Source organism: Dictyostelium purpureum (genome assembly GCF_000190715.1).
Source record: "Dictyostelium purpureum unplaced genomic scaffold DICPUscaffold_223, whole genome shotgun sequence".
Lineage (NCBI taxonomy): Eukaryota > Evosea > Eumycetozoa > Dictyosteliales > Dictyosteliaceae > Dictyostelium > Dictyostelium purpureum.
The window spans coordinates 35,428-52,453 of record NW_003519559.1 but is presented as its reverse complement, the minus strand read 5'-3'; the positions used below and the strand labels follow the sequence as shown (position 1 = coordinate 52,453).

At 25.0% G+C, this 17,026-nt stretch overlaps 7 protein-coding genes across 7 annotated transcripts; 4 read left to right on the top strand and 3 right to left on the bottom strand.

Annotated features, from left to right (window-relative positions):
- Positions 1–947: 947 nt before the first annotated feature.
- On the top strand, positions 948–1,921 carry DICPUDRAFT_154980 (uncharacterized protein; the record flags this gene model as incomplete). The annotated part of the gene is made up of 2 exons (XM_003290412.1): positions 948–1,352; positions 1,430–1,921. 2 exons carry the CDS (start codon positions 948–950, stop codon positions 1,919–1,921), a joined length of 897 nt encoding a protein of 298 aa, XP_003290460.1.
- A 90-nt stretch (positions 1,922–2,011) lies between these two features.
- On the bottom strand, positions 2,012–6,777 carry DICPUDRAFT_95143 (uncharacterized protein; the record flags this gene model as incomplete). The annotated part of the gene is made up of 3 exons (XM_003290403.1): positions 2,012–2,995; positions 3,950–3,954; positions 6,759–6,777. 3 exons carry the CDS (start codon positions 6,775–6,777, stop codon positions 2,012–2,014), a joined length of 1,008 nt encoding a protein of 335 aa, XP_003290451.1.
- A 413-nt stretch (positions 6,778–7,190) lies between these two features.
- On the top strand, positions 7,191–7,859 carry DICPUDRAFT_81185 (uncharacterized protein; the record flags this gene model as incomplete). The annotated part of the gene is made up of 3 exons (XM_003290411.1): positions 7,191–7,272; positions 7,402–7,597; positions 7,736–7,859. The coding sequence occupies 3 exons, from the start codon at positions 7,191–7,193 to the stop codon at positions 7,857–7,859; spliced, it is 402 nt and encodes a 133-aa protein (XP_003290459.1).
- A 106-nt stretch (positions 7,860–7,965) lies between these two features.
- On the bottom strand, positions 7,966–9,458 carry DICPUDRAFT_154975 (uncharacterized protein; the record flags this gene model as incomplete). Its single annotated transcript, XM_003290402.1, has 2 exons — positions 7,966–9,171; positions 9,243–9,458. 2 exons carry the CDS (start codon positions 9,456–9,458, stop codon positions 7,966–7,968), a joined length of 1,422 nt encoding a protein of 473 aa, XP_003290450.1.
- A 606-nt stretch (positions 9,459–10,064) lies between these two features.
- Positions 10,065–12,114, top strand: DICPUDRAFT_81183 (uncharacterized protein; the record flags this gene model as incomplete). The annotated part of the gene is made up of 5 exons (XM_003290410.1): positions 10,065–10,081; positions 10,555–11,032; positions 11,106–11,303; positions 11,374–11,796; positions 11,872–12,114. The coding sequence occupies 5 exons, from the start codon at positions 10,065–10,067 to the stop codon at positions 12,112–12,114; spliced, it is 1,359 nt and encodes a 452-aa protein (XP_003290458.1).
- A 118-nt stretch (positions 12,115–12,232) lies between these two features.
- DICPUDRAFT_98694 (uncharacterized protein) lies at positions 12,233–15,388 on the bottom strand (the record flags this gene model as incomplete). Its single annotated transcript, XM_003290401.1, has 1 exon — positions 12,233–15,388. One exon carries the CDS (start codon positions 15,386–15,388, stop codon positions 12,356–12,358), a length of 3,033 nt encoding a protein of 1,010 aa, XP_003290449.1. The 3' UTR covers positions 12,233–12,355.
- A 498-nt stretch (positions 15,389–15,886) lies between these two features.
- On the top strand, positions 15,887–16,987 carry DICPUDRAFT_37360 (uncharacterized protein; the record flags this gene model as incomplete). The annotated part of the gene is made up of 3 exons (XM_003290409.1): positions 15,887–16,181; positions 16,299–16,871; positions 16,914–16,987. The coding sequence occupies 3 exons, from the start codon at positions 15,887–15,889 to the stop codon at positions 16,985–16,987; spliced, it is 942 nt and encodes a 313-aa protein (XP_003290457.1).
- Positions 16,988–17,026: the final 39 nt, after the last annotated feature.

Here is a 17,026-nt window from a genome sequence, read left to right as displayed (position 1 = left end):
TGATATTTTAATATTATTTTTTATTTTTAATTAATAAAAAAAAAAAAAAAGTCTCACCCAAAAATTTTTACACAAAATACAGAACGACGACTATTGAAAATCCCTAAATAACCCATTAATTTCAATCATTGGGGATTGAGAACACAAACTTATTTTTCAATAATTTTTTTAATTTTCTAAAATCATTCTATTTGTTGAACCCCTATTATTTTCATTCCTTTAAAAAAAAAAATTATTCTCAAATTTTTAAAAATATTTAATATTTTGCAGTTAAAAAAACTAATTGTGAAAATTAAAAATAAAAAAAAAAAAATAAAAAAAAAATATAAAAGCAAATAAATAAATAAATAAATAAATAAATAAATAAATATCTTTATATCAAAATAGTTTATTATAATGAATATTGTGTTATATCGATAATTTCCATAGTTTTGATTTAATGGGTTAAAATGAAAATTAATGGGGTGAAATAAACAAATATCTAAAAAAAAAAAAAAAAATTAAAAAATTAAAAAAAAAAATTATTTATGTCCTCAACAAATATTATCAAAAAAACAACATTTCTTTCAACAATTTGGAGAAAATGCCCTTCGTATATCATTAATATCTCCCCCTTTTTAAGTTTTTTTTTTTTATTTTGTCTTTATAATAAAATAATTCATTATTTTATTTGAATCATTGCATCAAAAAAAATACAACATGATTTAAAAAAAAAAATGTAAAAAAAAAAAAAATTATTTATTTTTATTTTTTTTTTAAAAATTACATTTGTGTTTTTCATAATTTTTTTTATAATTTTTTTAAAATCTAATTTTAAAACATTCACTAATACAATCACACACTATAAAATGGCATCTCTCCCTCTTTTTTCTTTATTGTTTAATATTTCAATAAAATAATATTATAATCAAATAATAATAATAATATAATAATAATAAATTTAAAATATGTCTTCACCAATTCAAAATAAAAAAGCTACCACTACTACCACTACTACCACTACCACCACAACAACAACAACCACTAGTAAAACTAAACCAATTAGATTAAATTCTAGTTTTGATAATGGTAGCAATAACAATTATGATGATGAAGATGAAGAAGATGATGGAGATGATGTTAATTTACCAATGGTTAAATTGGATATTGAAGATGTTCAACTATTAAATTTTGATATCGATGACTTTATTAAAGAACAAGATCTAATACATAAAGATGAAGAAAAGAATGTATTATTTAAAGAGTTAATTAAACCAATTAGAAAGTCATATGGAGAAGAAATAGAGCTAATAGAAGAGAATTTTAGAAATGCTGAGAATGAAATTATAGAATCTTTTCCAGCTGGTTATTATGTATGTATTAATAAAAATAAAATATCATATTAAAAAAAAAAAGAAAAAAATATTAATTATTATTTTTTAATAATTAGCCAACTAAGGTTATAAAATTTTTAGATTCTCATATTAAATATATTCAATTACTATGTTTAAAAACCAAAGCTGCTCTTCGTGCAAAAGTTTTTGACTCGATTCAGCAAACCTTCCAAATCTATGTCAATATTCCAGATGAAGCAAATCCACATTCACAATCACCAGATGAAACAACAGGTGATCCACATGTAACCAATGCTGCAGAAGAAACTAGAAGAAAAAAGAAAAGAAAAGTAGATGCTATTTTGGAAAAATGGTATTCAATAAACTACACTCAACCTTACCCACTCTATAGTGACAAAATATTTTTAGCCTCTTTTTCAAAAATAAGCTTCTCTAAAACCAATGAGTGGTTTGGTAACAAGAGAACTAGAGTACGTAAGCAAGGTAAAGATGAAGGTGATGACGAAAATAAAACAATCAACAAAAATATACTCTCAACTTCAACTCATAAAAAGAAAAGAGGAAGTTTTGAAATTTCAAACAAATAATGACATCCTGTACAATAAAGTATCCATTACATAATTACAATAAAGTTTTTAAATAATATTAAAAGTAATGTTTATGTTTTTTTTTATTTATTATTGTTGCACATATAAATTGCTGGTGTGAATGTGACCCCTTTCTTCATATTGCTTTTTTGTAATTAAGTTTGATTGGAAGATACTGTCGGAGCTTGCTTTTATGGAACCACCTAACCACGAGGCCAAACCTCTGTTCTCTGGTGCAATGATTTTGACCGAGTTTGAAAAGGGTGAGGCTGGTGTTGCTGATATTAGATTTTGCAATTCGTTATTGAGACGTGTGGTAAAACCTTTGAATAGGGACGTACCACCTCCTAAAATTATTTTTTCAAACAATGGTTTTTGAAATGTTTCGCCGCACTTTAAAATTGAATCGTACACAATTTTGTGAATGCCCATATTATTGTAGTTTATGAGCAATGGATGAAATAAAGGTTCGGCACAACAAAATCTTTCGCTGCCAATCTCTATTGTATTTCCATCGGGTAATTGATATGAATGGAATTCGGGTGGACTATTCATTTCCTCTTTGAAGTGATTTGATACATATCCTATCTTTTCTTTGATTTCTCTGGCGTATTCGTATGGGATATCTACATTGGAAGATGCACTGTCATTAAGCAATAAAGATTTAAGATACCTGGTTAAATGGTGACCTCCAAATCCTAGATTGTAGCTTGGTATCATCTCTATTTGGCCTCCATTTACAAGATCTTCGAAAACAGGAATCGAGTAAGATATACCACCACCACACTCGACCACGGTACCTGTGGTATTACCAGTAGCATAAAGAGTGAGTCTATGAGTTGGTGTTACATTCAATTGATCCAAATTAAACTTTTCAAACATTATTTCATTTAATCGGTTTCTGTTGTCATTTGAGTTGTATGGACTCTCACTTAACAATACCTTTTGGTCTTTAGAATCCACTTGGTACTCTTTTTCAAAGATATATTGCATAAATGATTCAAATTCGTCCCAATACTTGATTATACCATGATGAATTGGAAAATTAGCTCTATCATTAATTTCACCATGATTCTTGAAATAAGCTTCATATCCAACTAAACTATAATCATTTCGATTAACAACACTTGGGAATATATTTCTGGGTGATGGTTCGTTTGAATACCCAATTTTGGTTAAGCAACTGCCTAAATCGATTACTATTAAATAAAAATAAAATTAATAAACTATATATAATTTCTTTTTTTTTTTTTTATTTACATAAATAAATTACCTAAAATATTATTTAATATATCACCCATTACTATTATTCAATTTTTTTATTATTTAGTACTATTAAATTATTTTAGTTTTACAATGGATTTAAAAAACAATAAATAATTAAATTAAAAAAAAAAATAAAAAATAAAAAATAAAACTTTATAGTGGTAAGTGTGGGTAATGATATTTTAATTTACCACTTTTTTTATTAATGAATTTATACCCTATTTTACAAACATACAAATTAACAAAAAATAAATTATATAATTCTACACACAAACCATAATAAAACTATTAATTCTATTCAAACATAGAGATATCTCATATTATTACGATTATTGTACATATACTATCGATTATTATATGATAACTACATCACTGAAAAAAATATATAAATATATATTGACCAAATAAAATTATTTAATCGGAAATTTTATTTGTGTAAAAAAATCTGCAAATCAATTAAAAAAAAAAAAAAAATTATTTTTTTAAAATAATTTTTAAATTTTTTAATTTCATTTCATTTAATCTTTTTTTTTTTTTTTTTTTTTTTTTTTTTGGTGTGGTTTAATATAATATATTTATTCTTTTATCTATCCAAATTTTCTTTGTGGCATTACACAAACCAAATGTAGTGTATTTCTTAAAAATTTTCAATTTTTAATTTTTTAAATTTTTTATTTTTAAATTTTTTTTTATTTTTAATTAATCAAATAATAATACAATCAAATATAAAAAAAAAAAGATGTCAATAATAAACAACAATACCTTTTCTAAAAGTGTAATAGTTTTTGTTAATTTTATTTAATTAAATTATATATACTAATAATAAAACTATATAGATTTTTTTAAATGGTTTAAATACAAATTTTAGAACCTCAATTTGCGTAAATCATGATCCGATACAGAATGTTTATGCTATAGGTTTTAATGATGGCTCGGTTAAAGTGTATTTATAAATATTAAAAATCAATAAATTAATAAATATATATATACTAAACGTTTTATTTATTATATAGAGTAGGAAAATATGGTCATGAAACTACTTTTAAAATAAAAGTCAACTCAATGATAAAAAGTATTTATTTCCTCGAAAATAAGGTAAGGAGATAAAATAATCAAAAAATTAAATTATAATTTTTAATGTGTTAATTATATTTTTTAATATTTAGCCATTTTTAATTATAGTTACAGAATCATCGATTGAATTGTGGGATTATGAAACAGCTAAATTAGACAACTATTTATTATTTAATGATAATAATTCAACAGTTACATCATCAGTATTCGAAGTTGGAATAGATAATTTAGTAGTATCCACAAATGACTCACAAATTCAGTTTATAAATGTAAATGAATTCTTTTTTTCAAATCACAAACTACCCTACCCACAATCAATATATGATAGAAAATCAATATTTGGTTCAAAGATAATATCAATACCAGAATATCAAATCAAAATTATAGAAAACTCATATAAAACAAATACCTTGGAAATAGACAATAATGACACCTCCAAAATCTATCCAACGTGTATGAAATTCTCACCTTTAAATGCAAACTTACTATTGGTTGGTTATTCTAATGGTTTAATTATAGTTTGGTCAATTCAAGAGAGAATTATCGAAAAGCGTTTCTTTATTAAACAAGACATGTGCTATTGTACATCAGTCGAATGGACAAGAAAAGGAACCAAGATCATTGCATCGTTTTTCAATGGTGAAATCCATATAATAAACTATTCAAACTTTGAAAGAAGAGTGCTTTTTAAACCCGTTATATCTAATAGCAACAAAAAAATTGAAAGCATCTTGAATCAAGGAATTAAACTGGTTTATTCAGATGATAAAAAATTAATTTTAATTAAAGGGTATCATGTAGAACTTGGTGAAAGTAATGGATCTTTGATGCTAATCAAGTTTAATAAATTTAAAGAAAGTTACTCGGCCATTGGTATTGGGTCAAACATCGGACCCTTCTGTCCTATTTTATCATCTCCATTTTTCAACGACAACTATGATCAAAATGCATTTAAATCCATTCTTGCCATAACATTGGATGAAAGACTTATAGAATACCAACTAAATTTGGTAACATCATTCTTTATTCCATCTTATTTCAAAGAATTTAATAACAAATCAATGAACAAATTCCCACAAATGAAAGATATGAAACACTTTGACTGTGATATTCCTACTATGCATATGATTTATACTTCACACCAAAACTCAACAAATGACATGCCAAGAATTTCGGGTGGAGAGTTTTTGGTAAATAGTAAAGAGGCCACTGGAAATGGTCAACTTTTAATTTCATCACACACAGATAATACTTTATACCTTTGGAACTCAACCGACTCAAAGAGTTTACTTTATTTAGGATTTTTAGATCTATCAGAAATTACAAACGAAATTATATCATTCTCATTTATTTCAACATTTATATTAATTTCAGTTAAAGATAAAGATAATAATGAAAACTCAAAACTATTAATATATTCAATTTCAAAAGAACCAAGAGCAATAATTAAAAGATCATTTAAACTAGTTAATAGTAATATAGATAATATTTTAGATAACAGTACCAATAATATTGATAATATAGATAATAATACAAATGATATAGATAATATAAATGATATGGATAATCATAGTTTTCAAAAAACTGAAGAATCAATTTTAGGATTAGAAATTTTTAAAAATTTAGGTGATATTAGATTAAATGATGAAATTATAACAGCCATAGCCGCTTTCCCTATTAGCGATTCAAAACTAAAAATCAACATCCTCCTTGGCACCAATAGTAACAAAGTCTATAACCTTGAAATTTCTCAGAACGGTTATTCAAGTGAAAATAAATTAGTATCAATTGATGTAATATTAAAAGGGAAATCAGAAAAAGATAAAACCATTAAGTCACCCAATTCATATATTTTAGTTATTTCAATAATCAACTCAATTGCATTTATAGGCTATTCAAATGGTAAAATTTCAATATTAGATACCAACAGAATGAGATTCAAATTAATTTTATCATCAGAGCCATTCAAACTAAACAATAAACTACCAATTCAATCCATTTACGCAATAAAAAATGACTCTGTTAATCAAAAATTCAATGTTATAGTATCATCAAATAAAGAAATCTCATTGTTCAATGTGTCCATTCAAGATTTTAATCAGGTATCTTTTAAATTGTCAAAATCAATCAAAGGGTTGTTCATTGGTGGTGCATTTTTAAGCTCATTAACTGTAAAAAGTAAATTTGGTGAAAAGAAACCGGTTATTATTTTGCTTGATGCCACTTATTGTGGAAATCCATTTATCAACATTTACGAACCTAATAACCTGTCATTAATAGAAACCAATACATTAGATCCAACCATAAAACTATCACCAAAAGTATCCACACTTTTTAGTACATCAAATATATATTCACATTCATTTATTTACCAATTTATCGAAAACAACAACAACAAAAACAATAATTGTTCATCCCAATCAAAACTTTATTCAATTTGTGTTGATAGGGAACAACTAAATCAACGAGATTCATTATTCAATGTCTATATACCAACCCCAGCCAAACCCAACCATTTTTTATCCATTTTAGGTTACGGTATCCAAAGTTCCAATAATAGCCTAAATAAGTTTTTGTCGAAATCTGGTAAAAAATATCCATCTTTGTCCTCAAAGGGTGGAATTTTAACTGATAGGTCCAATAACCTATCAAAACAAGCCTGCCAAACCATGAAAGACCTATCACAACAATCCCATCAATTCCATCGATCTGCAATGTCACTTCCAAGTATTTTCCGTGTTGGAAATGAATTACACTAGAACATTCCCAAAATATAATTTCATTGCCAAATTAAATTTTCAAAAAATAAAATTTTTTTAAAAATAATTTTTTTTTTTTTTTTAATTTTTTTTAAATTTTTATGAATCATTTTTTTTTTTTAAATTTTTTAATTATTTAAACTATAAAATAAACATACTATATATATAAAATGGCCGCCATTCCAGCTGAAATTCAAAAACTTCAAGAAGAGTTAATTAAAAATAGAGACTCTTTCCAAAAACTCGAACAAGGTAATCATCATTTATGTGGATTATGAAACAATCAAATGTTGTCGGTATACTAATCCAATATTATTTTCATAAATAACAATTTAATATAAATATCAAACAATATAAATAATAAAACTACACACTATTTAGAATTACAAAAACTTTCAGCAAACAGATCTAAACTTTTAACCCAATTAAACGAAAATGAAATGGTAAAAAAAGAATTTGATTTATTGGAAGTCGACGCAAAAATTTATAAACTTAATGGACCAGTACTTTTTAAACAAACTAAAGATGAAGCTGAAAATACAATTGCTCAACGTTTAAATATTATTAATACAAATTTGTAAGATTATTTTTAGATATTTACCTTGAATCTCAATAACTATAATAATATTACTATCCATTAATATTCTATAGAAACAATAATAATAATAATAAATTAAATAACTAACACTATAACTCTATACTTTATAAACTATAGAAAACAAGTAGAAACTAATTTTAAAGAAACTGAAAAGAAGGCTTTAGATCAAAGAACAAAAATTTTCGAAATTCAAAATAAAATTAGAGCTGCTGTACAACCACCACAACCAAAACAACAATAAAAATAAATAAAAACAAATAAATATTAAAAAGAAAATAAATTATATAACATATATATATATTTTAGGATGTTTTATTTTTTTTATTTTGTTTTTACAATTTTCTAATTTATTCTAAATCAGATTTGACATTATTTAATTGGGTAAATTGTTCAAAGAATTTATGGATTAAATTGGTAGCATGGGTAATATCAGCGACACCACAGGTTTCACGAATTGAATGCATTGAAAGTTGTGGATTACCAATATCGACAGTTTTAATACCATAGGTACCTGAAATAATTGGACCAATAGTTGAACCACATGGTGAATCGTTTTTAACGAGGAATTCTTGGATTGGGATATTGTTCTTTTTGCAGATATCTAAAATGACGAATGAAGTTGGACAAGTGGTGGCATAACGTAAATTGGCGTTATATTTAATGACTGGACCTTTGTTGAGGGCTGGTCTGTGGAGTGGTTCGTGATTGTTGATGTAGTTTGGATGAACAGCATGAGCCATATCAGCGGAAATGAGGAAACTATTACGAAGGGAGAGATCAATGAAATTGTTTAATTCGTGTGATTTGAATTGTTCAGAGAATAAAGCAGTGTTAACACGGGAGATGGTGTCATTGATTAATGGAGCACAAGCACCTTGTGGTGATGATGAACCAACTTCTTCATTATCGTAAAGAACGACGGCTAAAACATTTTCTTCGTTGGCTAAAGTGCTTTCTTTGACATTTAAAAGACCATTAACTGAACAATATGACATGACTAAATTATCACAACGTGGTGAAAAGATAAATTCGTCAAAACCGCCACCAATAGCAGCTGGTTGGGTGTCGACAACTGAAAGATCAAAGTTTTGGATATCAGAGACGGCACAACCTAATTCTTTGGCTAAAAGTTCTAAAAGAATTGGATGATGTTTGGCACCACTGTTATTGGTGGTGGATGAGGTGTCTTCTGGTTTGGCACTGGCTGGAACAGATAATTTTGATGCAATCATTGGTACTAAATGATTTTGTGTGTTATATTTGAAACCATCAGTGTTTACACTACGATCGAGATGAATAGCTAATGTTGGAATTCTGAGAATTGGTTTATTAATGTGAACTAATCTACTTTCGTATTGATCATTACCAACTTTAACAATAACTCTACCTGCAACGGTTAAATCACGATCAAACCATGTATACCATAAACCACCACCATAGGTTTCAACACCAACTTGTAAATATCCAACATTTTCAACATTTGAAACTGGTCTAACTTTAAAATTTGGACTATCAGTATGGGCAGCTGAAATATTAAAACCATTACCTGGTTTCTAAATAGATTTTATTATAATTAGATTTATATTTTATAAATTATATAATATACTACTTTTTATATACATACATATTTACCACCAACCATAAAAGCAGAGATCATAGATTGATTACGAGTAAAGAAATATTTTCCATTTGGTTTAACATCCCACATTTGTTTTTCAGAGAGTTGAACAAAACCATTCTTTTTTAAAAGATCGCTAAAGTATGCAACAGCGTGGAATGGTGATGGTGATTTATCGATGAATGAAATAAATTCTTTGGCTTTTGGAAGATATTGATCCATATTTATTTTATTTGTATAATATTTAAATTGATAAAACTTTAATAATAATTAAACAATTGTTAAGAAAAATGTTAATTAATAAATTTCATTATTTTTTCATTTTCATTTTTTTTATTATTTTTTTTTTCTTTTTTTATTTTTTTTTTTTTTATTATTTCTTTTGAAATTGTTTTATAATTACATTGGTTTTTGAGGAATATAAAGTTGATTTTGAAATTACAGGTGTTGTTAATTGAACTAATACTTTAAAACTTGATCTAAGCATAAAGTAATATTTTACTGGATTGAACACTCAATATTTTTTAAAAAAAAAAATTAAAAAAAATATTTAAAAAATATTTAAAAAAAATAAAAATAAATTTATTTTTTTCTTTTTTTTTTTCTTTTTTTTTTATTTTATTTAATTTTTTTTTTTTGTAAAACTGGTTTGATTGAAAATTAATTAAATATACAATCTTTGCCTATTTTAAAATTAAAAACATAATACTTTTTTTATATTTAATAGTTTCCAAAAAATTTTTTTGTTTAATTATTTGTATGTCTCCTGGTGATAAGTTATTATTAAAATTAATTTAGGAAACCAGGTCTATTTGATCATTCTTTATGATGTGTGGAAGTAAATTGTGGGTGTTAGATAAAATCACCAAAAAAAAAAAAAAAAAAAAAAACGATTTTGATAAAAAGAAATTAATAGAATTAAAAAAATATATACTGATTGGGAAAATTTTATTATTTTTTTATATTTTTTTTTTTTCTTTATTTTTTTTATTTTTTAATTCATTTTTGCAATAAAAAATAATTTTTTTTCTTTTGTTTTAAAAAATTTTATTTTATTTTTTATTTTTTTTATTTTTAAATTATTTTTTATTTTTTTATTTTTTATCTTGCCCTTAAAAAAAGTTGATTGATAAGTTAAATTTTATATTATTTTCTGGACATGATATAAAAAAAAAAAATGTAAATAACAAAATAATAATTTATTATTAAAAATAGATATATATGTGGATTTTACATATGTTCATAATCATAAAGAATAATAATAATAAATTATAAATATTAATAAAATATATATCTTTTTATATATATATTTTTTTAGGGATTATAAAGAAAATTCAAAATCTGAAAATCAGCCATTGATTTCATCATCAGATTCAATTAAATCAAATGGCGTTTCAATATTTAGATTATCATTGGTTAATACTTTTGGTGGTTTGATTTTTGGATATAATACAGGTGTAATTTCAATGGTATTGGCACTACCATTTTTTAAAGATAATTATTCAGAGATTAATCAGGGTTTATTAACATGCAGTATTTTAGTTGGTGCAATGGTTGGATCTATTGTTGGTGGTATTATTATGGAAAAATTAGGTAGAAAGATTGCAATGTTGATGGTTTCAATTTTAACTGTAGTGGGTGCTATTGGTATTTCTTTAGTTCCATTACTTTGGGGTGTTATTGTTTTTAGAGCCATTTTAGGTATAGGTGTTGGTATTTCTGCTATTGTTTGTCCAACTTATGTTGGTGAAATGTCACCAACTGAAAAGAAAGGTACATTAGGTACAATTTTCCAAGTATGTATTCATCTTTTTAATAATGGTTATATTGAAGTAACGAAATATTAATTTAATACCCCCTTTTCTTTAGTTGGCAATCACATCTGGCATTTTTATTAGTAACGCTTTAGGTTTTGCTTTATTGCATGTCCAATATAATTATAGAGCAATGTTTATTATAGGTGCAGCACCTGGTTTATGCTTATTTGCTACATTTTTCTTTATCCCAGAATCAACCAAATGGTTAAATAGAAACAATACCAACCCAGCAACAGATTTATTAATTAATGTAATTATTAATATAAAGTTAATTATAAATACCATTTTTAAAAAATCTAATCATATAAATTATTTTATAGCAAAAGAAAAAACATTCATCTAATAATCAAGGTATACAAGCATTATTCACCAAACCAATTGGCAGATTTTCATTATTTATTGGTATCGTTTTAGCAATTAACAATCAATTGACAGGTATCAATGCATTCATGTTCTTTTCTCCATCAATTTTCCAAAAAGCAGGTATTACAAGTTTAAATTACACTATGATTTCTACTATTTGTTTGGTTGGTTGGAATGTAGTTACTACATTTATCGCAACCTTCTTAATCGATAGAGTTGGTAGAAGAAAGTTAATGCTTGTAGGTACTTTGGTCATGGCTGTAGCTTGCGTTGGTTTGGCCATCTTAAACCTTTTAATTAAAGGTACCACTCTCGGTGTACTTTCAATTGTTTTATTATTCATCTTTATTGCTGGTTTTGAAGCATCTGCTGGTCCATTAGTAAGTTTTTTTTATTATCGATGGTGATGTTTGCTGGTCAATAACGATATTAATTTTTTTTTTTTTTTTCAATAGTTTTGGATTTTAGTTATCGAAATTTTCCCAGAAGAAATGAGAGAAGCAGGTTCAAGTCTTTTAAATGCTATCCAATGGGTATTTAATATTGCTTTATCGTTTAGTTTCCTTTCTTTAAGCCAATTAATTGGTCAATCAGCAATTTTCTTTATTTTTGGTGGTTTTGGTATTGTTTGTTTAATTATTATGTACATTTATTTACCAGAGACAAAGAATGATGACGAAGACGAGGATGAAGAATAGTCATATTGACGAGATATCAAATACAAAAAAACGAAAAAAAAAAATCACATTTATTTTTGATAATTATATTAATTATCACAAAATATAAAAACAAACAAATAATAATAAATTAAGGTTTATTTAATAAGGTTGATACTTATTTGATATTACTTTTATTTTTAATTTTACAAATAATAGATGATTATTTATTTTAGTTTTAAAATTATTTTATTAAAAGTTTTGTTTATAAAAGTGGAGTAATTTATTTCCTTCTTGGTTTTGAGGATTCAATATTATTTTTCATTTCTAAAAGTTCTCTATCATAACGATTTAATTTGACATTCAGTTTTGAAGGTTTGGTTGGTAAATTTACAGTTTCTTTTTCCTCTTTAAAAGTTGAATTTTGTTTAATTGGTGGTTGGGGTTCAATAGTGATTGGATCTTGTGGTTCGGCAGTGATTGGATCTTGTGGTTCGGCAGTGATTGGGTCTTGTGGTTTGGCAGTGATTGGATCTAGCGGTTCAATGGAGATTGGATCCTGAGGTTTAGCAGCTTCAATTGGTTGATCTGGTAAGATTGTTTCTGGTTCTGTTATTACCTTTTTCTTTCTTCCTCTTGTTGGTTTCTTTGGTGATGGACTTGAGATTTCAATATTTTGCGGTATTTTTTCTACAGGTAAAAGAGGTGGTGGAAGTAATTCGATTGTAGGTTTTTCATTTAAAATCACTGTATCTGTTGTATTTAATGATGAAGTTTTTGGTGCAGAGTTATCATTATTCTGTGTAGTTGAGGATTGTAAACGTGATAAAATTTTTTCTTTATTAAAACCAAGTTTAGATTTTGCTGCTGGCTTAAGTTGTGTTTGTTGTTGTTGCATTTGATTTTGATTTTGATTTTGGATTTGATTTTGTTTTTGTTTTTGAGTTTGATTTTGTTGTATTTTCTGTTGTTCTTGTATTTTCTGTTGTTCTTGCATTTTCTGTAGCTCTTGTATTTTCTGTTGTTCTTGTATTTTCTGTTGTTCTTGTATTTTCTGTTGTTGTTGTTGTTGTTGTTGTTGTTGTTGTTGTTGTTGTTGAATTTGAGCTTGTTTTTGAATAAAATTATCAAACAAAGTATATTTTTGAGATTTGGTAACATCAAATTCAGTTGATTCTTTAGATACAGAGAGTAAAGAGCTAAAGAAATCTTCTTCGGTTGGTTTGATTGATGAGTCGTAGATTTCGCTATCAGCATCATCATCATAGTCAAAATCACCTTCATCAGAACTTTCATTTTCTTCATTTTTATACTTTTTATTTGTTCTTTTTGAGCCTCTAGGATTTTTTGAAGTGTTTTTGAATTGATTTGGAAGGGTTTTAATTGGTGTATGTGATTGGTTTGAATGAACACGTTTTTGAGTTGTTAGTTTTGGTGATTCTTTTGGTGGTGCAAATGCCACTTGTTTAACTGGTGTTTTGGTATTACTATTTTTTAAATTTTTTTTTGGAGTTTGGTAATTATTCATATTATTATTATTGATATTATTATTTGAATTACTATTATTAATTAATTGGTTATTGGTTTTCTGATTAATAAATTGATCACTATTTACTAATAAATATTTTTGGTTTGGAATTGGAAATTCTTCGGGTATAAAACCATCAGTTGAGATTCTAATTGAGTTTTCTATTGAGCAATCAGATGGGCAAACTTTAAGAGAATAAAAGAAAGGATGCTCTAATAGGAGATATGGAGGAAGAGAATGCATTTTCTTTTTAAAGCTTTGATATAGTTTTTTTTCATTTGAATTATCTGGGTTTGAGAGATCTGAAATTTTAATTTGAGCCAATAGATTACTAAGACAACTGAGATCATGGTGGAAGAAGAAATGTTTTGAGGATTTGTTTCTTTGATTGAAAATCACTTCGTCGGTTGATGGTATTTTAATTCTACTAAGACCAAAATCTGAAATTTTAACAATCCAATCACTTACAACCCAATGATGATATTTCTTAAATGTGCCATTCTTCAAAATATAGCCGTCTCCTTCGGTAGGTATAGTTGCTTCATCGCCTTCGATAGGATTTTCACATTTGTCTTGATATACTATATATTTTTTACCAGTTGGAAATGATTTTAATAAAATGTTACCAAAATGTAAATCATTATGCACAAATTCAAATTCTTTTTGGGTGATGGCCAATGCATAGGTAATTTGAAACAAGAGAGATTTAACTTGACAAAGTTTGAATTCTTTGTTGATTTTATACTCGGAAAAACTTTTTAAATCTGCATATTCTAAAATAAAATGCATATATTGATCTTTATATTTATTTATATCATTTATTTCTTGATTTGATGTCGAAGAGTTTAAATTAGCCATTGTTGATTTATTTGATGCTTTTGCTTTATACCAATTAACTAGTTCAACAAAATTACAAGTTTTCTTTGATAAAATTAATTTCTTTAAATGATCTAATATTATTTTTTCTCTGTATGATTGACTGAGTTTATTATGTGGTGTTGATATAATTTGTTGTTTGACAGCAAATATTTCATTATGTTTATTATTACTATTAATATTATTATTACTATCAGAATTATTATTTTCATTATCATTATTATTGTCATTATTGCTATTTTTAATATCGTTTATGTTATTGTTTTCATTTTTATTCTTTATTTTGTTATTTATAAAAAATACATTTCCATTTTTACCACCTGCTTTTTTTAAATTATTGTTTATTGAAAATTTATTTATGTTGTTTATATTGTTATTATCATTTTCATTTATTATATTTATATTATTATTTTTATTGTTATTATTATTATTATTATTATTATTATTGTGGTTAACTGAATCTTTTATGATTTTATTAAAATTTAAATTTAAAACTGATAGATCGATGTCAACTGGTTCATCGTCATAGCTATCATTTTCTTCATTATCGCTAGTTTCTTCATCACTGAGATAATTTAAATTAACATTATTTTTTGTAATATTTCTATTATTATATTTTTTATTATTATTATGATTCATTTTACCAGTTGCAGGTGAAAAAAAGTGGGATGGTGTTTTTAATAAATCGCTATAGTTATAAGCATTGTTATCGTTGCTATTATTACTGCTAATACTGGAGTTACTATTAATTGAATCTGTACTATCGTTCATTGGTGATGGTGATGATGATGTTGACGATGGTGAATATGATATTGATGAGTTTGGCGATTCATCTTCTAATGAGCCAAATAGTATATTATTGCTTGTTTGCCTTCTTAAGGGTTGTTGTAAAATATCTAATTTTAATGTCATGGTTCTTTATTATTGAATGTTTATTATTTGATTACTTTTTTTTTTTTTTTTTTAAAATTTATTATTAATTTTTATTATAAATAATTATAAAAGGTGAGGTAATGTTCTAATATTGAGGACTTAGTAATAGGTAGTAATATACAAAAATAAAGTTTGGGGTAAGAAAAAAAAAAAATTCAAAAAAAATATAATTTAAAAAAAAACAAAATTTTTTTTTTTATAATGGCGCACTATTTTTTTTTTTGATTTTTAAAGAATGATTTTAGAAATAATAAAAATATTTTATTTATTGAAGAAATATATATATATTTAGGTGTCAGTTTTATATAGATGTTTAGAATAAATTTATTAAAAAAAAACATTTAATTTTTATTATTTTTTTTTTAATATTTTTTTAAATTTTTTTTATTTTTTATTTTCATTTCATTTCATTTCATTTCTTCTTTTTTTTTTTTTTATTAAACAATAATAATAATAATATTATTAATCTTATTTTTAATGACAATTAGTAATTACAGCGTAATAGAGTTTGGGAATATTCTAAATAATAGAGAAATAACAAAAAATGCAATAGTAGGAATCATTAAACAAATATTATATAGTAGGAATCAATGTTCAATGCCATTAGATACCATAATAAACGAATATAATACTAAAATAAATAACAGCCATAACGATGAGGAAGGGGGCAATACAACCAATAACAGTTATAAAGTACCTTTTAAAAAGAAAAGGTTTATAGAAAGTTCTCAAAAACTATTTAATGGTTTTTCAAATATTTATAAAGAAAATGGTCCATCACCTTTTCAACAAGAACAACAACTATTACAATCACCACAACTATCATTGGTATTTTCATCGCTATTAACCAATACAAGCCCATCTTCTTCACATAATAACAGTCAAATAGAATCCATTCCTCCTCCACCACCAAAAATAGTAGCATTATTATTGGGCTCATCAATATTTAGTTTAAAAGAGATATATTTGTTTCTATTAGATAACAGTTATGAATCTAATAATAATAATAATAATAATAATAATAATAATAATAATAATAATAATAATAATAATAATAATAACGATAGCAATAATAATAATAGTAATAATGGTAATAATAATACATTAAGAAGAATAATGATAAATATAATTCAAAATTCACCAGAAACTTTTATAAATATATCATTAAAGTCATATGTGGTAATGTACAGCAATAGAATAAACCAAGATATAGAAAATAGTGATAAAAGCAAAGATAATTTATATGATGAAGAGGAGGCTGTTTTTATTCCACAACAAGATTTTAAATTAAAATTAAAGAAATCTACAAAAATCCAAGTTTTCAATTTTACAGATTCAAATATTAATGATATTATTAAAATTACCCCAACTCAAATTCAAATAAAAAAGTCACTAGCCAAAGTACAACCGCAACTCAATGATAGTATGAACTCAAGTATATCAAGTATGGAGATTGACAGTAGTGTGGATTATGATAGCCATATGGAAATTTATGAAAGAGAAGAATATGAACAAGAATGCGATGATGAAAGCTACCTGTGGTATCAATTTTCAGAATCAATTAATGGAATTAAATAAGAAATTTTATATTTTATTTTTAGATTAAATAAATAAATA